This window comes from Amblyomma maculatum, chromosome 7 (assembly GCF_055883805.1).
Source record: "Amblyomma maculatum isolate TAMU_Amacu chromosome 7, ASM5588380v1, whole genome shotgun sequence".
Classification (NCBI taxonomy): Eukaryota; Metazoa; Arthropoda; class Arachnida; order Ixodida; family Ixodidae; genus Amblyomma; species Amblyomma maculatum.
Genome location: NC_139350.1, coordinates 32,843,613 through 32,867,082, shown reverse-complemented (window position 1 = coordinate 32,867,082; position 23,470 = coordinate 32,843,613). Strand labels below are relative to the sequence as shown.

General features: G+C 45.0%; 1 protein-coding gene across 2 annotated transcripts in view; it reads right to left on the bottom strand.

Moving 5' to 3' along the window:
• The window catches only part of LOC146182929 (uncharacterized), a 94,779-nt gene that overhangs the window by 36,483 nt on the left and 34,826 nt on the right, over nt 1-23,470 (bottom strand). For both annotated transcript variants that reach the window (XM_084608980.1, XM_084608981.1), the window contains 2 exons: nt 19,432-19,482; nt 122-172 (listed from right to left, as the gene is read on the bottom strand). In XM_084608980.1, coding sequence (XP_084465106.1) covers nt 122-172; nt 19,432-19,482 — 102 coding nt within the window. The remainder of the gene's footprint in view (nt 1-121; nt 173-19,431; nt 19,483-23,470) is intronic.

Sequence of the window (23,470 nt, the reverse complement as noted above, 5' to 3'; positions counted from 1 at the left end):
TAGGTAATATCACTAACCCTCGAAACATTGCACCCCATTGCGCAAAACACAAATGCAAGCCAGAATTTAACGGTTGCAAAAAAAGAAAATATAAATGTATACAAAGGCATCAGTTCTTTACCTTGGGCTTGGAGGTCTTGATCTGCACTGCCATCAGGCTTGGATGTGCTGGCTGCGGTTAAAAAAAAAAGTATTAACAAGAACAAGAGATGTACATAGCTTCTGTACAATCGACGAAAAAGACTGCTGCAGCACTGAGGTGACAAAAAAAAAAGAGGAAATGCCTTTTAGTACACCAGTGCCTTTGCAACAAAAAACAAAGGTGCATCTGCCCTAAATTTGCAAGTAATAAATGCTCAAGGCAGTTCCCCGATAAGGAAATTGTGTGGTATGGGTACATTATTCACTTCGACTTGAAACAAGTGAAAAAAAATGTGCCGATTATTTAAACGTCTAAAAATTGAAAAGCCCATGCATTACATAAAAGCCATTAAGGTAAAAGCACAATTAACAAAGAGAGCACCAGTGCAAATAAGAATCTTTGTTTACAACAGGAACTTCTGGGAATTTTTCAGAAAGAAATGGCTTGCACACACCACACAGAGTGGCGCAATCCACAATGGCTTTTAGTGGCTGACACAATAGCATTGCAGCTTCTTAACATGCGGCACTTCACATAAGAGGGCTTTATCGCATAAGATTACCAACACCATGTGACGAGCATGGAGTTTCAGAGTACTGGAAAGACAGAAGCAAAGGACGCACTCTTTGCAACTGGACTGGCAACAACCCTTTGAAAAAAATTATAAGCCCCTACAAAATTATTGTTCAGAAAGGCGAGCAACTATAGTCTCGGCTGGCTGGCTGATAGGTGCAACCAGTAATGAATGTCGCCTCAAGTGCCAGGATATGCTCTGAAAATGAAACTATGCAGCCAGGCTCTCACCCTAACGACAAAGGAATGCTGATAGAACACGTAGCTCACTTGCCAGAGGCGTATGGGAAACAATGTAATACAAGCAGTTCAGTCCGGAGGATCAAGGAAGTCATGCCTAGCCATGGTCCACTACAGATACCCATCCGAATCAACCAATGCAAGGCCCAATGTGGATGAAAAACACGTTTCTTTCAGGTAGGACTCCTAACAGAAGTCCATATTAAACATACTCCCAAATTAAAGGGGCTTGATTCATTGAGGCTTTACTGCAGCAAATGGCCAGTGTTAATCAGTTTCTACTGCTGGCTTGGTTATTCATTGAGAAAAGGTAAAGAGTTCCTCACACAGACGAGCCCAAATGGTACGCTAAGCCCTGATCAACTGATTTATGCATTTGCAGACACCACAACCTAGTATAAGACCAAACCACAACAAAAAACCATGCGAAAAAATACCCACAGAGCAGTTGAATGCAGTTTTAAAGCAGAATTAGCGAATTTTGTGTAACAGTTGCGTTACTGACTACATGCGAGTACACACAACTGTCCTTGGGTAGGGAGACGAAGTGGAGCAGTTACCTCGCACATCTAAAGGAGGAGCTAAGTTATATTAAGCCCATTTTCACCATGCCCACCGACAACAACACGTACAGGGCAGTTTAATGAAAAACAGTGTGCTACCTATAATTAAAGTACGCTCCGTTACAGAAACGAAAAATCTCAATTCTACAACAAACCGTTACAACTTGCCATTCTGTTCTTTAACAGCAGATGCCAGCGATGAGATACCGATCTTAAAGTCTGGACTCTCAGCAGAGTCGGCCGGGCGGTTAAACCATCTCGTTTCACTTACGTGTGAGGGTTATCGCGATGCAAAATAGCCCGACTGAACATTTGCTTTAAGGCCATTGAAGGCACACTGAGGTTGTTATGTATCAATTGATTACCCCCATTCTAATGACAAACACCATTTTAAAGGCCCACTGTCCACCCTCCGGTCGAAAATATTTTCTTCCCCGGTGACTGTGTGACTTCGGCCCCAGAACGTAAGGCTGCAAAATGTTTTTGAAAAGAGTAACCAATAACGCAGTTACTATTCCAATCACACAATTCTGTCAAGTTTCTCTCCTCCCGTTCCCTTGCACACGCTTTTCACTCTTTCCCGGTCGTCTAGCCGCCGCAAGACAAACTCCCCTTCCTCCTCCGCGTTTGGCGGGAGGTGGGGCTTGGCACTACACGTGCGCGGAAAAAAAAAAAACAGGCGAGGAAGCGCGCGCCGCTAGATTCAATCCGGCCGTGGTGAGGGAAAAGCGCGCAGCGAGCGGTAGACATCCAACCTTCACCCTCAGACAGAGAGACGGACCAATGGTCGTCGTTTTCGACTGAGACGTCATAGCTGCGCCTCGACGGGCCAGTGCAGGGAATGGGAAGCTGGCTTCCCGAAGGAGAACATGAGAGAGCTTTGATTTGTATTTTAGCTGCTTTGCGGCGCACGTGTCACTGTAGCATTTTCCACAGACTATCTCCGGTACCTGATCGAAACACTGGGCTCCTTTGCTTGAAAGGTCCTTCCCTGGACAGTGGCCCTTAAAGGGGGAACACGGGTCTTTCGGACCAAAAAATCGCGAAAAAATCACTTTTTAGAAAATGTGATTTGCGAAATCAGTAGCTCTTATCTACCTATCTGCTAAGTTTTTCATCTCTAGGGTCGGTATTTTAGTCACAATGCCAATTTATATAATCGATGTCGCCCAAATTTGGGCCAAGAACAACCCCCCGAAACAACCATTTTCCGCGAAGCGTAGCTCCCATTTTGTGCACGGCACAGTAGCCATCTTGGTCTCATTCGAAAGAGCCGCCTTTCGTCTTCAAATTGCCGCTTCTGCTGTTTACATTCGCCCATTGGTCGCATAAAAAATAGCAGAAAAGAAAACGTGCAATTTGCAATCGCATTGGTGGAGCTGTCTGACGGTGTCTGCTCGGCGCGCCTGAGCCACGGGGAGACGGCGGAGACGTGACGCCGGCCGCGCTTGGTTCCGAACCGCAAGGTGTGTTCACGCCAAGAAGTTGTGAAAAAAAGTGAAAAAAATAGTAGATTAATCATCTCAAGTGATGCCCTGCCCCGGCTGTGCGCGCTCAGGCCGACGAAAGTCGTGCGCCGAACGATCGTATGTACGAGCCTGAAGTAGGCCTAGCGTGCTCCCCAGCACGAGAGACTGCTACTGCCAGCGGTCGCACCCGCCACGACAGTGATATCGCAGGCCGCAGATGAGCAGAAAGATAAGCTCAAAACAGAAAAAGCTTGAAGTCGTGCCAACTCCAGCAACGAAGCGGTAGACGGATGGTTTTCATGATGATGACGGCAGCCCGGCAGACAGTCCGCTTGGCAAGGCACAGTTCATGATCGTCAAATCTCAACAGTTTGCAGAGATTGGCGAAGCGTAAAACATACGGCGGCGATATTGGCATTTTAAAAAGTGAACGGGGATAAGAAATTGCCGTCAAACTTATTCTGGAATAGGTAAACTGCAGGACACTTCTTCATAGAGCTCGCCGCGCGTTTGAGCCGATCGGACCTGGCTCATAGTCCTTAGTGAATGCACTTGCTTCCAGTGCAATGCAGAGCACTGGGGGGAGGCAGCAAACAGCTCCAAATTACATTTCTTTTCCGCAATGAACATTCCTCACCGCTGTCTTGATGCGAGGACGTAGCAAAACGACATACGCAACAAAAAAAAAAAGAAGTCACTGTTTGCATGACTCGCGCAGCCGAAAAAGTGACATCTGAATGTTCTGCAACTGCAAATCAAAATGAAAGAAGAGACACTTGGACTTTGGAAAGCAAAGAGACTACATTCCTGGAGGTTTCTAGCCATTTTAAATTGTAAATGCATGCATTGCACCAGTGAATCCCGTTTCTTTTTTGCTCTTTTCTCAAAACATGCATTGTCGACCACTTGCAGTTTTGCAGCCTTAAAATCTCGGCACCTATTGCAGATAGAGTAATAATTTCCTTTTCAGCATGAAGCCAAATATGTGGAGCACACAATGTTGCAAGTAGATTTTTTAATTTCTTGTTCAAAACTTTTAAAATGCCTTTTTTTTGTGACCATTATATGCTGCATTTTGACCTTTGAACTTGGTTATGCAATAAAACAATAAATAATTGCTCAATCAAAAAACTGCTTGCAACATTAAGTTCCTCATTCTTTATAGTGTCCAGCAATGTGTTCATTTGAAGTTTTTCTTCAGTGATCATTTTGTAATTGTTCTTGCAAGAATTAGACTAATTGGTGTAATTATCTCATAAAATATTTGGATCACAAAAGAAAAATTGCAGTTTTGGAATCTGCACAAAAAATTACACAAACCCACCAAGTTGCATCAATTTTGATTGGTAAATAAGGAAAGTAGTTTTAAGACCAGTGTCCTCCTTTAAAGGGGCACCGAAGAATCTCCGTTGATACTCTAGCCATTTACTCGCACCACCATTCTACGGCCATAGATTAGAGAATGCTGAGGATCGGCTGAACAGTTATGAACCCAACCTGGAGAGTGTCTATTTACCTGGAATGTCTTTTTTCTGGTGAGTTGCAATATTCAAGACATTTGCGTGCTATGCTCTAAATATACACAGAAGGAAGCAGGAAACTTACGTACATAAGACAAGCGCACACTGACAACTATGGTTTATTCATAACAGCATACCTGCCAACCTAGCAACATGAAAATTCGGAAGAATGCCGCAGCAGCGACGAGAGAGGGGGGGGGGGGGGGAGGGGGCGTTTTTTTTTTTTTTTTTAGTTTACCAATTCGGAAATTATTGAAGCTGAAACATCAAAAATAGGCAAGAGTGGCAGCCCACTAGTTTATTTTGAACTTATCTCTGTATTTATAGCCTCGCGAAAGCCCCTAGATTCCTGCTGCTTGCAGTGGAAGGGGGGGCCAACTTTACTTGTGAAGTGACCTGGCAGTCAGACTTCGCAAGCGTCAAGAACATGTCAGAATATGTCCGCTCAAAACAACGTCTGGTTTGGTGACCCTTTACCATGAGGAGGTCACCAAGAGCCTTGTTAGAAAGTGAACACCAGAATTCAGTTCCTGTCTTCTTAACCGTGCTAAAGATCCACTCACATTGAGTGTTGCTGCGTGGAATGGCAAGTAGTTGCAGCCTCACCTTTGCCACTCTGCCAAACTTCACTCTTCCATCAATGCTAGTTTTACTTCCCACTTCTGACCACTGAATATCAACCCTCTCTTAATTTAAGATCTCTTCAGGAACATCAATCATATGCCTGCAGTTCTGCAAATTCTACTTTCAGGGCATCCAAGGCCGCTCCCCTTGACTCGTTCTTCCCCTGAGAAAGAAGTTGCGGGAAAGACTCAATGAAGAAGCCAAGACTCTTGAAGGATGCGCTGCTAAAAAAAATTCGAATTGGCGACTTCTGCTTTCTTCAAGGCTTCATCTTGTGCTTAATGTAGTCACATGCCACAGCAAAATACTGCCGAAGAGCAGAAAAGAACTGCTCCTTGTCGCCGGTAGGCAGCCTCTCCACAACAATGATATGCGGCTCCCAAGGACCAGATCTTCATTGGCTTTTTGGTTCTTTATACCTTGGTAGGCAACCTCCAGTGGTGAAGCACAGGCCTTCGTGGCAGAGGGATTGACAAACCTAGCCATAAGACCGCTTGGGAGCTGCACCAAGAGAGAGTAGAGTTGGTCAGCTTGAGGTGTCTGGGATTGAAGTTGGCAGTTGACTTTTTCGAAAACAGGGATCACACAGTTCAAGAAAAGGCCATATGCCAAGTTGACGTCAGAGGACAGGAATAGAACAGCCGTTCTTCACGGGTAAAGTTGGCATGTCCTGTACCATCGGATGAAAGCTTAACTCTCTTTGACGGGGTTGCATCCACCTTGCCTCTTGGCTCCTTCAGTTTTCGGCGATCTTACTCAACTTCATCATCCTTATCTTCTCCCAAAGCTGTAGCTCTCTTGGGGATCTGATACAACCCTAGAAAGGATGGACGCTGCTGGTTTTTTGGTTTGTCTCATTCAGACAGAAGCTTACCAAAGGCTGCCACTGCTGCGGTAATCTGGTCAGGCACTTTCCCAGCGATAGCCACCGCGTTGGCACATGCTTCAAAATCTTCCTCACCTCTGTGTAGTACATTTCTTGAAATTCGATGAGCCTGTCTTTTCGCTTGGCACTCTTCTCGAGGAAGTAGATGTCCACGAGCACCTCCTCGAATTTTGCAGGTAAGCAGGCGGCTCCTTTCTCGGCCGCAAAATTGATGAGGTGACACGGGCAGCCAACGATTAGCAAGCTCTCATGAGCTTCTTTTAGCACAGCTGCCACGCCTCTCATTTTCCCAATCATAACGTTCGCGTTGTCAGCGCAAAATGCAATCCAGTTCTCCATGGGTACAACTTCGCTGTTATATCTGGATTTCTCTGAAGCATTTGATCGTGTATCCGACCAACGTCTTTTAGCCAAGCTTTCATGCTCGTGCCTTGATCCCCTTATATTAAATTCGATTCGCTGCTTTCTAACTGATCGCTCTCAATTCATTGTTATCGAAAATAACCATTCTCCCACAACAAAAGTCTTCTCTGATGTCCCGCAGGGCTAGGTGCTTTTATTTTTAATCTTCATAAACAATCATCCCTCCGACATTTCATCGACAATTCATCTTTTCGCAGATGACTGCATCCTGTACCACCGCATAACTTCCAATATTGATCAGGAATTGCTCCAAAGTGACCTAAACATAATCGAAAGCTGGTGTTCCACATGGCTAATGACGCTCAACGTAACAGAGTGCAAATTCATTCAGGTAACATGCAAACAAATTAACATAAACTACGCGCATTCTCTGAATTCAACCAACCTCACCCAAGTCGAATCATACCGGTATCTTGGAATCCATTTCACGAACAACCTCGCTGGTTCGACCACATCGTAAAGGTTGCTACTGATGCATTGAAAAAACTCAGCTTTATCAGACGTCACCTCAATTTTTCCCCTTATTCCATTCGCAGCCTAGCATACAAAACTTTCGTCCGTAGCAAACTAGAATTTGCAATCCCCAATTTGGAACTCACGTCAAGCCTACTTAATTAAAAGCCTAGAAGCAGTCCAAAACCGCACAGCCCGCTTTATTTCCTCCATTTATGACACCTGATCAAGCATTACCAGTATAAAACTATCTTTCAAGATTGAGCCTCTTGCGCAAAGGCATAAAATTGCCCGTTTATCATTATTTCATAAACTGTACTACAGTCGAACCCCACTACAACGAACGTCGCTTCAACGAAATTTTCGCTTCAACGAAATATTTCCAATTCCCCGTCAGCTTGCTATACAAAGTAATGGAACAAATTTCTCATCACAACGAATCATTTTTGGGGCGCGTTTCCGCTTCAACGAAATTTTTGCTATGCGAAGCTCGATTTAAAAATATATCTTACAATAAAACAAGCATATCGCCGCCCATCTATGTACTTCCATAGGCCCACGCTGCTTTGTTTCGCTAAACATTCGCTGGACCCAACTAATCCACTCACTGAAACGCACATGATCACCGCCATAGCTTGGTGTTGATGACAATCGGGCTGGCTGCCTTGCGACAAGGCGCGGGGGCAAGCTTCCGTTTTCTTCCAATCCAGAGCCGCAACCAATCCGTTGCCAAAGGACGCAGCAGCCTGGCAACAGCAGCGCGTTTGCCCTAGTTTTTTTCACTCGTGCTTGTGCTGCTAGTGCGCTGTAATGAATGCGAGCATGGCGACTTCATCTAGAAAGCGGAAGTTCCTCTCGCTTGAAGAGAAGGCACGGATTATCAGCGCGGCATCCAGCGGCAGGAAAAAGGGAGATGTTGCAGCGGACTTCGGCATCTCACAGAGCACGCTGTCAACGATCTTGAAGTCGAAAGACGCGATAGCGCAAGCTCTTTCTTCGGGGACATCCGCGAAGCGGAAAAAGCTGACGCAAGCGGCTCACGAGGACCTTGAGAAGGCTCTCTACACGTGGTTCCTCGACGTGCGCGCAAAGAAGATGCCGGTCAGCGGAAACATGCTGCAGCAAAAGGCGCTTGGCTATGCCTGTATGCTGGGCATCAATGATTTCAAAGCCAGCTCAGGGTGGCTGACCCGTTTTAAGGCCAGGCATGAAATCGTCGCTAAAGTGCTGTGTGGCGAGTCCGCCTCATCAGACGCCGACGCTGCATCTGCTTGGGCATCAGCTACTGTGCCGGAATTAATGGAGAAATATGCCACATCAGACATATACAATGCCGATGAAACGGGACTTTTCTTCAAGCTCCTCCCCTCCAAGACGCTTCACATGAAGGGCCAGCCATGTGAAGCAGAAGAAGCTTACCGACTTCTTTGGAAATAAATGATGTTTTGGCACTATGTGGTCCAACCTCACAGTGTTTTTGGGCTGTTTTCGCCTCAACGAAATTTCGCTTTAACGAAATTTTTCGCGCGCCCCGTCAGTTTCGTTGTAGCGAGGTTCAACTGTATTGTTTTCCTCCACTTCCAGACTCCCTTTTGCTCCCTCCAATCCGAACATTGCGCCATCTTTTCAACTCTATGAGCAATTTAAGACTCCATGGCTGCTTAATCACAATTAACAAGTCATTCCTGCCGCTTGTCATTGAAGAATGGAATTCATTACCCGAATGTATTGTAATTGAACGAGATGCTTCTAAAATCCGGCAAATGCTGTCTTTACACTTACAATCCTAATGTGGTAACTGTTGCCTTTCCGTTTTGTCAATGTATAATTAACTGTACCTGTCTGTTTGATTGATACACGTGCATTTTTTTTCCCCTTTGCATTGAAGCCTGCCTTACATCGATTGTTTCAACTATTTTGTTTGCTTTGACTTCAAATATCTTAAATCTATGTCTCCCCCCCCCCCTTATGTAATACCCCTCTTAGGGTCTTTAAGGGGTCAATAAATAATGATGATGGCTTGAGCGCATCTAGAACGAGGTTCCCAATTTTCCGCCCGATGGCCTCACCATGGAGTTCTTGCAAACAAAGCAATCGGCTTTCGACATGCTGCGATTCCTCTACGTAGTAAGTTGCCACGATGGAATACATTTGCGACGTGCTATCGTTGCTTCCCTCCGCAGCGATTCCGAAAGCACGGCGTTTCAGAGACTCCAGTATTGAGCTTTTGGCTTCCGCAGCCATTTCCCAAACGATGGCAGTTGCTTTGGTACGTCCACATCCATAGCGCTTTGCGTCGTCACATTTCGGGAAAATTTTCAGAAATAAAAGTCCCGCGTGATCACTCACGCTTAAGGAGGGAGGCTACCCTTGAACACCAACTTTTTTATTTCTTGAGGTATTTGAATGAAATTTTCAGGGTATGCTCATAGTACACAGATTTGAAGAACTACCAAGTTTCATGGAGCTGGGCTCATCGGTTCTCAAGTTAGAGGAATATATCAAGATAGTTTACATAGGTCCCTAGGGGCGGGCCTGGAGAATTTGCAAAATGTGCTAGCAGTGTGAAATTTGTTATGGTCATTCCTGGACAGTTTCCCCAGGGCAAGACAATTCCCTTTTTCCAAATTTCCTCTCTGAAAAATTTTTGTACAGCCCCAAATTTAGTGTTAAAATTTACACCTGACTTAACGATATTTTAATTGACTGCCCCTAATTACACATAAAATATTTTGAAAAAAAAAAACGAATTGTCTTGCCCTGAGAAATTTACTTAGGTATGTAACAAAAAAAAACTCATGAAAATCCAATAAGCGGTTCTTGAGCTATGACTTTCCCTAGCAGCCACACCGTGCAAAACATTGATTCTGAGAAAACGGCTCTCAAAGGTTGAAAGAACAATAACTTTTTGTTTCTCAAGTTATCATGATGAAATTTTCAAGACAGGCTCAGGACATTAACAAATGAAAAAACCACCAAGTTTCAAAGAATTGTGCATGCTAGTTCTCAAGTTACAGAAACATATCAAACTGGTTCGAATAGGTCCTTTATATCAAGCCTGGAGAAATTGCGAAAGGCACTGGCATTGTGCAATTTGTCATGCTGATTCCTAGATAGGTTGCTGAGGGCAAGACAAGGCCCTTTTTCTAAATTTTCTTGCTGAAAAATAGCATAGAACTGGATTTTTTGTTATCAATTAGACCTATGTTGATTAACCAAATTAATTATGACAAATTCCAGACATAATATTTTGAATACATGGGCTTGCCTTGCCCTCAAAAATTTATTCAGGTACAGTCGAGCCCACTTATAACGGCCCCACTTAAGACGAACACTCGCAATCATCACGAACAAGTCCGGTGCGACCGTCAAAATATACATTAGGGCTGTGGCGCTCCGTCGATCTCGGCTACAGCGAACGCCTTAGTGCCGCGGACCACTTTCCACATGCTGAGATCCGTCGATCCTGTGCTCTGCAAGCCGCGACAATCGGCATTCCCGATTCCCCTGCGGCATTTCGCCCTAGCATGATGGGCGGCGCAGACGAAGCAAGTGGTTTCTCGATTTATCTCTTGCGGCATCTCGCCGGAGGAACGAGGAGCGGCCCAAACGCGCCAAGCGACATCCAGGGTTATCGTCCGCGGCATAAGCGCCGAAACGAAAAAAGAAAAAAGCTAGCCAAGTCTGCACTGAATGCGTGTCGCATCTCGAGGCATCGTGAGCGACCACGCAAAGAGCCGTAGCAGACGACGCGGGGAGGTAGCCGGCGGAGACCAACGCGTAAGCGGCCGCAGCAGCCAATAGTAGTCGCTTGATCCCCCGCGTTCTCGCGGAGCGCGCGCTTTGCCCAATCGCAGCCTTGAATTCGAGCGCGGGAAACTTGAAAGCCGCCACGAGGCTCCCAATCGGAAGCAAGCCACGCCTCGACCACGCCGCCGTCGCCACCGCCGAGGGTGGCAGAAGAAAGCGCAAGAATTCACAAACAAAACAAGACCAAGATGGCGGCGCTCAGTTCGGCGGGAGAGGAATGGCGCGCGCGCGAAGTTTGGGAATTTTCGGCGCTTGCTCGCTGCTCCGCGGCTGCCGCCGCTTCTTAAATAATTAATTTCGAGTATTTCTACGGCGAGTTGGGCATTGATAATTACAGAAATGGTAGTTTATAAGACATACTACCGGAATATATAATCTTCCAAAAATCGACTGTTTCGCGATTTTTCGGTTTTCAAAGGTCGTGTCCCCCCTTAACGCCAGGTTGTGTTCGACAAGAAATCCCGTGAACAGGCACTCTGCACAATCACACTGTGTTCGCTATTGTTTTGGAAGAAACTGCGGATGGTGCCCTGCCCTTCTGCAGCACAAACATAATTCTTATGCTTTTGTGAAGCGATGTGTACCTTGGATGTCGTTCTTGCCACCGTGCGCAACGCTCACATCACAGGCGCACATGGTACAGAGTCCATATTTGTCACCCTTTCGTGAACTGTCAAATCACAGAAACTCCGTTGTGTACGATTTCTGAAATACTTCTAAGTACTTGGTTTTCAAAAGCACCATCGATTGTTCCAACCCGGGCAAACACAAATGTAGCTCAGCGTTCTGCACTCCACTCTTCACTCGACGACCTTAGCAAGCCAACTGAAGCCTAGCACGGCTAGCGTACCCACGACCCACGATCATACAGTAAAAGCTCGTTAATTCGAACCGCAAAGGGACGCCATCTCAGTTCGAATTAAACGAAGTTCGAACTAACGAAAGCAATGAAGAAAAACAAGACACCGCGACCAGGAAGCAGCAGGGCATGGCGCCAGTTCAATTTAATGTTTGAAAAAATCCGTAATTGTGGTCTGCATTTTTTCTTTGAAGGCAACAGCAAGCACTTTTTGCTCTAAAGAGCGAATGTTGCGGAAGGCTTCCTCTTCGCTTTCTTGAAAACTGAAGAACAGGCGGGCGGCATTAAGTCCGGCCATGACTTCCGCAGCGGAGGGCCGCACCGGTGCCTCGTCGTCTTCCTCGTCGTCGTCACTGGCAGCGACAGGCTCTCTGTTTTTAACTTGGGAAATGATGTCCTCATCTGTGGTCACACCACAGACAACTGCGCTCGCATCCACGTTTACGTAGTCGGCAAAGGAAACGTCTTTCAGAACGTTCGACATGGGAGCGGTGATGCTAGTGACGCAGTCTCCGTGCGCAGGTGGCTCGTCCACGTGCTCGCCTTGCGTGGTGAAGCCACAGTGGCGATAGCAATTGGCGATTGTAGCCCCTGTCACTTGTTCCCAAGCACGCACAAGCATATGCAGTGCACTCAAGAGCGTCACTTCGTAATTCTGGCATAGAATAATTCTTTCTAGCATGTGGCGCCGATAAAATGTCTTCAAATTTTTTATAATGCCCTGGTCCATGGGCTGCAGCACTGCCGTTGTGTTGGCTGGAAGAAAGGCCAACTCAACGGCATTCGTTTGAACTTCAATCTTGTGCGCAGAGCAGTTATTGACAAGAAGAAGGATTTTGCGGCCACAGCGCTCGAACTTCTTGTCTACCTTCATGAGCCACTGCTTAAACAACTCTCCAGTAATCCAAGCCTTCCTGTTTGCCGCGTAGTCTGTTGGGAGAGACCTGATGTTCTTGAAGCAGCGAGGATTGCTCGACTTTCCTACCACGAACAGCGGTAGCTTTTCACTTCCGGTCATATTTACCGCAACCATCACCGTCACCCGCTCTTTGCTTCGTTTACCCCCCGTACACTTGTCATCTTTGTACGTGATCGTTTTGGCGGGCAGTAACTTGAAAAATAAGCCTGTCTCGTCAGCATTAAAAATGTCCTGCGGAGAGTACTTCCGTAGGTAGCCTTATAGGACCTCGGAGCGCCAACTTTCACGTTTCCAAGTTAACAGCCTTCATCTCCCCTGACACCGCACGAAACACAAGGTCGTACCTTTCACGGAAGCAGTGCAGCCACCCATCTGAAGCTGCGAAGTCGTCGTAGCCCAGCCGCAGGGCGAAGTCCGCTGCCTTCGCCAATATGACGGGGCCACTCAGCGGTATGTCCTGAGCTCGCATCTCCTTAATCCAGAGGAGAAGCGCTTTTTCGAGGTCGGGGTACTTTGCCAGCCGCATCCTCTTCCTTTCGCTGGCAACTTCTGCCTCTAAGGCGTCTTCAATCGCCCTCTTATTTTTTATGTAAGTGGACAGCGTGCTCTTCGGCATTCCATGCTTCTTGGCGATTTCTTGTTTCGACAAGACTCCGGTGTCCACTTCCCGTAAGATGTCGCATTTATCCTTCAGTGTTTTGGCGCGGTATTTACCGCGGGCGCACGCCATTCTGAAACCGCACGTCAGCACAGTGAAGCACACCACCGAGGCCTAACTTTTCAAGCGATCCGCACAGCAAAGGTCGTAAGCGCGCCGAAAACCAGAAAACTCGAGGCTGCCGAAAGCGGCCGAGACCACCGCGAGTTCAGGACAAAGACGTTGACGAAGGCTCCTCCTATTCGTTCAATTCTCGAGTGCTAGCGGAGCTGCGATGTACTGGATTCGCTGTATTTTTTGTGCTGGTTGCGCCATCCATCAGTTAACAACTGCAGCTATACGACAAGATTCTTAGGCCTCTGAGATCGGCGGCTCAAAATCCGAGCCGGAAACCGCAGTTCTCGGAGGTAGAGAGAGGGCGTAGCTGTTGCCAAAGCTGCCACCCCTTGCGCTCCAGCCTCTGCGCCGGTAGCTGGCACCGGTTTTACCCGCTTTTACCTTCTCTCCTCGCTACAGAATAGGTATTCAGGATCTCGCTACAGAATAGGTATTCAGCTCTAACTGAGGATGGCAACATTACCGTTGAGGCAAGGAACAATAATTTCAGAGATATCATTACTGAGTGCGCGGTAGAAGTAGGCGGTAGGACAGTTAGAGAGGATACCGGTAAGCTGTCTAAGGACACGAAAGATTTGATTAAGAAACGCCAGAGAATGAAAGCTTCCAATCCAACAGACCGGATCGAATTGGACGAGATATCAAAGCTAATCAATACGCGCAAGGTGGCCGATATAAGGAAGTATAACATGGAGAAAATTGAGCATGCTGTAAAGAACGAGGGAAGCCTTAAAGAAGAAATTGGGCATAGGCAAAAACCAGATGTATGCGATAAGGGACAAGGCGGGCAACGTCATCACGATTATGGATAAGATAGTCAAAGTTGCCGAGGAGTTCTATACAAATCTCTACAATAGCCAAAGTAGTCAGGACCGTAATGAGATTGGTGGTAGGGAAAAACATTCAGACGTTCCACCAGTGACGAAGGACGAGGTCAAGAAAGCATTAGAAACTATGAAAAGGGGGAAATCAGCTGGAGAGGATCAGATAACTACGGATTTGCTGAAGGACAGGGGGATATCGTGTTAGAAAAACTGGCCACCTTGTATACGCAGTGCCTGGTGTCATCGACGGTACCGGAACCATGGAAGAATGCAAACATTATCCTCATTCATAAGAAAGGGGACTCTAAGGACCTTAAAAATTACAGACCGATCAGCTTACTGTCTGTTACGTATAGGGTATTTACTAAAGTACTCGCTAATAGAATCAGGACAACCTTAGACTTCAATCAAGCAAAGGATCAAGCAGGGTTTCGGAAACGGTACTCTACTATCGATCATATCCATACCATCAATCAGGTGATAGAAAAATGCTCGGAATATAACCAGCCCTTATACATAGCATTCATTGATTACGAAAAAGCATTTGACTCAGTTGAAACCTCGGCGGTGATGCAGGCATTGCGAAATCAGGGGGTAGACGAGCCGTACGTGAAAGTGCTGGAAGATATATACAGTGGCTGCACAGCAACCATAGTTCTGCATAAGGAAAGTAACAAAATTCCCATAAAGAAAGGTGTTAGGCAAGGAGACACAATCTCCCCAGTACTATTCACAGCTTGCTTAGAGGAAGTATTCAGAGACTTGGAATGGGAGCAGTTAGGGATAAGGGTAGATGGAGAATACCTCAGTAATCTGCGATTTGCTGATGACATTGCCTTGCTAAGCAACTCGGGAGATGAACTACAAATAATGATTGATGACCTAGACAGGAAAAGTAGAAAGGTAGGCTTGAAAATCAATATGCAGAAGACTAAGGTAATGTTCAACAGCCTCGGGAAGGAACAGCAGTTTACTTTAGGTAGCGAAGTACTGGAAGTAGTAGGCGAATATGTCTACTTAGGACAGGTAGTAACCGCAGATCCGGACCATGAAAAGGAAATAACAAGAAGAATAAGATTGGGATGGAGCGCATTTGGCAAGCACTCGCAGATTATGTCTAGCAGCTTACCGGTATCGCTAAAGAGGAAAGTATATAACAGTTGCATCTTACCTGTACTCACCTATGGGGCTGAAACGTGGAGGCTAACCAAGAGAGTTCTACTTAAGTTGAGGACAACCCAGAGGGCTATGGAACGAAAAATGGTAGGGGTAACATTAAGAGACAGGAAGCGTGCAGATTGGGTCAGAGAAATAACTCAAGTTACCGACATTCTAGTGGAAATTAAAAAGAAGAAATGGACATGGGCAGGACATGTAGTGCGAAGAGAGGATAACCGATGGTCGCTTAGGGTAACAAACTGGATTCCAAGGGAAGGTAAGCGCAGCAGGGGGCGGCAGAAAGATAGGTGGGCGGATGAGATTAAGAAGTTCGCAGGGGTCAAGTGGATGCAGCTAGCACAGGACCGGGTTAAGTGGAGAAATATGGGAGAGGCCTTCGCCCTGCAGTGGGTATAGTCAGGCTGATGATGATGATGATGACCTTCTCTCCCCATTTTGGAGGCAACTCAGCCGCTGCAGCCTCGCGACAAGGCCTGCTCTGGCCATGTGCCAGGCGGCACGCCGCCCAGGCGCGGCGGCGCATAGTTCGAATTAACTGTGGCAGAACCAACTCACGTTCGAATTAACGGGCTTTTTTATACATGGACTTCTATGGAGCTAGGCCGGACCAAGTAGTACGGTTCGAATTATCCCAAAATTCGAATTACTGAAGTTTGAATTAACGAGCTTTTACTGTATAATGAATGGATTGCTAAATATGCGAGCCAGCCCAAGACGAGCCGATCCAGAAAATCCAATATGGCAGTGCCCGTCGGTTGCTCACATTCGTGGTGGTCCCGGCAGCAGCTACCTCGACTCAAGGTGCATGCTGGCTACTAACTGCTCCCGCGCTGCTTTATAATACGACATTATCAGATTATAGTTTGGTTATAACGAAAAAAAAAAATATGAAAAAAAAAAAACGCTGGGTAATGGCGGCGCGGCCACGTTTTGGGAGATTTGAGGTTGCGTCCGTACAATCGGGAGTAATCAAAATTCGGGAGACTCCAGGACATTTCGGGAGAGTTGGCAGGTATGTAACAGGGGTACAATTAAAACAATCCACGCGCACCCTCTAATAAAAGAAGTCTCGCAGTCTCACTGCACAGGCAGTTTCACATCCCCACGCACCTCCGCCCCTTTATTAGCTTAGAAATTAGGAATCAAGAAATTAGAGATTAGAAATCAGAGAAAAACTAGTTATGGGGGGCGCCCCCTCTTAAAACGTTTTTTCTTATCTATGGGTGGATCTGTTTGAAACTTGCACGGTTAATATATTTTTGCATGCTGACTTCAATTATCTGATTAGTTTTCTTGTAGATGAAAACGTTTTCAAAATATTACCTAATTCATGTTCATTTGGAGGTGAGTTAATTACTAAACACTCTATGGCACGATGAGAATAGACCTGCCAGAGTGATCTAGAAGGATCATAGAGTGCCACTAGCCATGAATTATGAATAAAGCCCAAGTTCGCACCTAAAATTGATAATTATTTCTGTAAATGTTGCCGCATAATAACTGTACATATTTTAGTCCTATTGCACTGTCCAAGAGATTTTTCTAACGAGACACTAATAAGAGCTGCAGCACCAAATAGTTTAATAATCTCTCCTCCAAAATTGCAGTATTGAGAAAATGAAGAAAAACATTTCACAGTATGTAGGTGTAAATTGTGTCAATGACTGATATGACAACAAGATCAGAAACAAGTGGAATGTGATCTAAAGCAAAAATTAATGGTCTATGCCAATTTGAGCCAAAGTTATGCAATAGCAAATGTTTGAAAGGAAAGGTCCATTTGGGTGCCCAAGACAAGACAACCTTCTCAGTACATTTTCCTTTGTGGTCACTGCATTTACCTCGGTTTCATGAGAGTGGCAGGATTCCCTTTCTAAAAAAAAATAAATAAAATTATAGCAATAGCAAGAACAGGACCTGAGATATTGATCTCCTCCAAAATTGCAGCACCCTCAAAGATGCTGTTTTTGAGAAAAGGAAAAACATTTCAGAACATGTAGATTTAATTTATGACAAGGTCTGACATATCAGTATGATCAGAAATGGTTGGAAAGTAAATTAAAGCAAACATTAATGTTCTATGACAGTTTTAGTCAACGTTACACCATGAAAAAAAAAAAAAACTCAAAGGCGGTCCATTTTGGTGCCAAAACAATCTCTTCAGTAAATCTTCCCCTACGGTTATTACATTTACCTTGGTGTCAAAAGATACACGAGGTTAGCTTTCTAGCAAAAGAAAATAACTAGCAAGAGCAGGACCAAAAATATTGATCTGGTGACTGTCCAAAATTCAATTTTGAGAAAGTGGCGAAAAAACGTTTTGGGCATATTTTTGAATTACCACGGCTAACAGCAACTCGATGAAATGAGTTATGACTGGCTTTTGGAGTGAATGCACCATTTTCCATCGAGATAATTGCCCCTGCAACTCGGACGTAAATTTATTTTGACAAAGTTTGCCATTCTGCACGCCGGGCCACTGATTTTTCTGAGTGTTCGATCTTTCGCGCCCGTGAAGGCTGCTTAGATATCACTTTTTCATCAGCATCGTCATGATCACGATGTTCGCACGCGGCAGGAATCTCCTCCGGAAATCGTTCGCTCTCCTATCTGTTGTGCCGAGCACCATCGGCTGCGCCCTTATCGGCCCATCAGCGCTGATTGCTGATAACAGGATGCCGCATCACCGGCGCGCCTCTTTTCTCTACCTTTTTTCGGTTTTTGGGCTAGTACGACGCTCGAACCTAAATTTTCCCGGTTTTACGCCATGGTCGTGACGACAAAACATCGCCAAACAAGCTAGGCCTAACTACACGACCTTTTCAAAACGGCGCCAAGCCGCAAGCAGTCGACGCCGGCAGCCAACCAAAAGTGGTCGTTTGGGTCACATGCTTTAAGAGCCCAATAGCAGCACGTTTCGCGCAAATTTGTCCCTTTGTTTTCCGCTTCGGGTGTTCGCTCGCGGACACCGATCGTGGCATGGCAATAGCCTGAATTGCGATCTTTCGAACAAGACCAAAATGATGCCAGTGGAGCACCCATTTCTCGATCTGCGGCCGATAAAAACACGACGCGATTTGACCTCAATTTAAAGGGGAAAACATTCAGATTTGCAACTTTGGAGAGCTGTAACGTGCGAAATAGGCGGTATTTTTCACCCTGAACTTGCAGATAGTTACGGAAACGTCTCGGGACCGCGAAAATGAGGCAATAAAGAAATAGATTTTTAGACAGATTTTCGGCCGCAAAGAGCCGTGTCCCCCCTTAAGCTATCAATTCGCACATTCTAAAATAGTGAAAAGGTTTGGTTTGGTTTGGTTTGTGGCGTTTAACGTCCCAAAGCGACTCAGGCTATAAGAGACGCCGTAGTGGAGGACTCCAGAAATTCCGACCACCTGGGGTTCTTTAACGTGCACTGACATCGTACAGCCCACGGGCACCTTGTCTTCGCCTCCATCGAAAAGCAGTCGCCGAGGCCGAGATTCGATTCCGCACCCTTGGGAACAGTAGTCGAGCGCCGTAACCAGTGCTCCACCCGGGCGGGGTAAAATAGTAACAAGAAGGCTACCATATAATGGTTTATCACAATGTGTAAAAAAATGTTTTCATCAAATAGAGTGCAGCCTCACGAGACAAGCTGATAGGCTAAGGACGAGTGGATACAATGAGGCACTTTTAACTTCAGTTGCAGAAAAGCATCCACAGATTTTGAATGACATCAAAAGGATCTGGAAAAGGAATTCAGGGCAAGCTAGTAATGTGGTCGTCATTCCGTATGTACACAATGTATCCTATGCTTTAAAGAAAGCAGCTAGTAGGTGTGACGTTCACCTCGTGTTCACTGCTCCGAAAAAGTCAATGAGCCTATGCCATAAAATGAGTAAAGATCGCAAAGACTGATCCATCAACACATGCGAAACTGCTCACAAAGAAAGACTTGTTGAATATGATACTGGAATTGTTTATACCATTCTGTTGTCGTGTGGAATGAGTTATATAGGCTAAACCAGTAGGCGTTTCAACACGGGGTTAAAGGAACAGTGTAATAATATAGGTAAAATCACTAACCCTCGAAACCTTGCACCCCATTGCGTAAAACACAAATGCAAGCCAGAATTTAAAGGTTGCAAAAAAAGAAAATATAAATATATACAAAGGCATCAGTTCTTTACCTTGGGCTTGAAGGTCTCGCTCTGCACTGCCTTCAGTCTTGAATGTGCTTCCTGCGGTTAAAAAAAAGTTAACAAGAACAAGAGATGTAGGCAGCTTCTGCACAATCGACGAAAAGGACTGCTGCAGCACTGACGTGATAAAAAAAAAAAAGAGGAAGTGTCTTTTAATACACCAGTGCTTTTGCAATAGAAAACAAAGGAGCATCTGCCTGAAATTTGCTAGAACTGATAAATGCCCAAGGCTTTTCCCCGATAAGGAAATTGTGTGGCATGGGTACAAAATTGTTCCTTTGGACTTCAAAGGAGTGAAAACAAAATGCGTCGATTATGTCTAAAAAATTGAACTCGAGCATTACATAAAAATCATTCAAGTAAGAGCATAATCGAGAGAGCACCAGCGCCAATAAGAATCTTTGTTTAGGGTGAAAACAGCACTACAACAGGAGCCACTGCTCAGCAATTCTAACAACACGGTCCACCTGCCAACTCTATTCAACGACCCGACCTTTGAGCCTGTGCTCCTACCACCTTACAAGCTTCATTAGGTAATGAAAAAGATGAGTCTTATCCCAACTTTCATGTTAATCAAAACGCTCAAACTCTTTACGGCTGACGGGATTTTTTATTGGCTCTAAAGGCACAGCTCACAATTAGTGGTGCTAACACTGCGACTGGCTGGTGACTGAATTCATAGTCTGCCACACGAATTGTGTCTGAAATGCAAGCATGTGAAAAGCTGTCTGCAACTTTTATAGGTATTTACAAGATCCGGAGCATATAAAGGCAAATAGAAGGATTAGAATGCTTGTGCATTTTGCGCTTACTCCCGATTCAATGCTGCCAAATGCAAATTCAAAGGCATTTATTTTTATTTTGTTTCATTCTTCTAGTCAACCCGATGAAATCTCTGAACGAAACCCTAAATTCAGCACACGCTAATAAAGTCTAATGAACTTCCTCTTCACTGAAAGGCTTGCAAACTGTCTGTCACATTCCCTTTGAATTGTAGATATCCTATTGGAACGCACCCCACTTCCCTATGAGTGCACTACCAACCTACATTCTGCTCATAAGAGATAGTTATGATAGAAATTTTATTACAAACCAACCTGGTGAGACACAGAGGCTAAGAGGACATGTCACATAAGAAATTGCGCAATGAACGAAGGCAGCCTGCTTTTGCCTCACTATCTTTAATTTCTCAACACCTGCAACTTCAGGCTTAAAGGGGCTAATCGTCAAATTCATAAGCGTACCTCGATTCTTCTACTCCAAACAGCTGTCGAGGACTATTCCAGGATTTCGGAAACCCAAACCCACTTGAATCGCCCTTCAAGTGGAAGAAAAACAATAGGATTTCCTCCACTCACCAAGGATAATGCCACAAATAAAGCTATGTTGCCCATTCACACTCCAGTTTGGGTTTCAAGCGCCCAGTTATGTTTTTTTACAAAAGTGTGCAGTGACACAATGAAATGCATCAAACTGCTCATAAAGTACACAAGTGCCTTGTTTATTCTGTTTTTGACAGCGCCATTTTGCTAAAGCAGTTTTCTCTTGTCCAGTACTACAGCAGAAGTGCCATCCTGCTTCAATTTTTTTCCCTGCTGCAACCCTTCTTTAACGTCACAAACCTTGCACACAAACAAAATTGAAGCCTTGTTTAGCCAACCTGAAACAGATTTTGAAGCGAAACCTTCACTACGCCAGGTAGTTCGAGCCATCAGGTATGCACGGTTTTCACCTTGAAGGAGATTTAGAGGTCAAACTTCTGTGTTAAAGGGACTCTAAAGAAAAAAATGAAGTTGGCTTGCATCGATCGATAGAATGCCAGATCCTGGTTACAAAAAAGCCATTCTTACTGAAAACAAAGCTCTTATAAGGTAGTAAAGAGAAAGAACAGGAATACAGGTATCGCCACCACAGCTGAAATGGCAGAGGCCCGCAACTACAAATCACGTGACGAGCAAGAGATCCCGGAGGCTGACAAATGCGAATTACGTTGACCGTTTGAATGCGGTAGTAGGTTTTGTCTCGAATATGATAAAATGCTTTTATCACATGTAAACGATGATGAAAAGACAACGTAAATGTTGCAAGGCAAATATAAAAATATACTTGGCGGCGCTACCAATGTCCACTTCAGTTTCGGTTATGTTCCGGCTCAGGCACTTCGTGAGTGCTCGGATAGTTCGGTTTGGGCCTGCAGAAGCTCAGAGCCAACATTACTAGAGCAAATTCAGTTTCACAGCTCCCCATACCGCCCAGTGGAGGAGTGTGTCCCAGGTGGTGGTCGCGGGAACTAGCGGCGCTGCAGTCAACTCTTGCTCCTTGCTGGGCGCGTCGTCTGCTACATCCGGCACAAAAGCATGGAGCGGCCAGCACACACATAGCTTTTCCGTGCTGCCATTCAACTGTACATGGCTGCAGTATAATTATAACTACAATATGACAGCTTTGGCTTCAACGCGACGCATTACCTTGGAGAACACGTTTGTGTTATGTGAAATTCACTTCTTAATGCTGTGAAACAATTGTGGGCACCATCGGCTTGCTCACAAGCACTGTTTTTTGCTTTACTTCCTGGCCTGTGTTTTGTAGTACATTCTTTCAGGTCATAGATCCTGTCATGCAAACAAATTATTAAAATTTTCAGTGCACAGGAGCACTCAAACCTTAAAAGGTAATGTAGTGGGTGTCACGTTTACTACTGCGTTACGCGGATTGCCTCCATTACACACAGAAATCTGCTAGCCTGGGCAGCCTGTTCATGCTGTGTGTGCATGATGTCTAGCTACTCGTGTCAAACGATATAGTGAACAAAAATTCCAAATAAACGGCCTCTATCGTCGCCTAATCAGGAGGAGGAGATATGGCGTGGACCATAGCTCCGGATAGGCTCTCTCGCGCTCCCGTATATAGCAGTGTAAAACAAAAATTATTCCTTTGTCTAAAACGTCAGATGTGGAGTTATTTAATGAGTTTACTAAAAGGGAATCAGTGAGAATAGGCATGTGCACTGCGAAAGAAAATGATTGAACAAGCGCATGAGTCTATTAAAAAAACATATTGCAAGTAATCAAGTCGCGCCCTTGTGAGATTCCCCCCCCCCCCCCCCCTTCACACACACAGGAAAAAAAAAAAGTGAAACTGCATAATTTCACTGCTTGTCGGGGAAGTTAGTGCAATTTCAAACTAGTACTGGACTGCAGTATTAGCATAATAAGGTATCTACAGCCCCGTAAAGGACATTAGAAGTGAATTTAAGTTATTTATTAGCGCAACAAGAAAAAATGAGCAAATATGCTATGTTGTCAACAAAACTAATGTCGAATGCTAATGAAATGCAGCAAACAACCAGATCTTGACTTCATCAACACAGACAAGCATTGCAAGGTTACAAGCAATTAAGAGGAGAATATTATACTTCTTTTGGAAAATATTTGAGTGGGCAGCTTAATCCTTTCCTTGTGTCTAGTGGGAAATGAGCGTTAGCGTTCCTAACTTCCCCTGACCATCTTTTTTTTTTTTTTTTGCATATGTGATTTTGTATTGCTTCAACAGCAAAAACTATATTTGCAGCGAATTCACTTCAATGCATGCATTAAGCTTAGAACTCATATGCTTGGTTGGTAGCATATCTTGAGCTCATTCAGAAGCTTATGTTTTTGTGCTTGCCCACCTCACAAAAATGCAGTTGCGAAGCTGTTCGACATATCGTACGTCAGTCCAGGCAGGAGCCAGACGTACCAGCCATTGCAAGTCTGGAAAGCCTAGCTTGTAGATGCCGATCTAGATCCTCTTCTGAGCTTTTAGATGCTTGTATTTTAACGACAAACACCTTGAAAAACCGTGAAGATGCGATAAGCCACAATCCCATCCCTCCTAACTCCCTAATTACCCAAACAGTAGCAGAGAGTCATCCCTTCAATCAAATAACGGCTTTATTCATTCGTTATCTTTTTCCTTTTTCTTGTCAGCTGCCGAAGCCTGCTGTGTTTTATACACCGCATACTCAGCTTTTTTGAAGATATTTTAA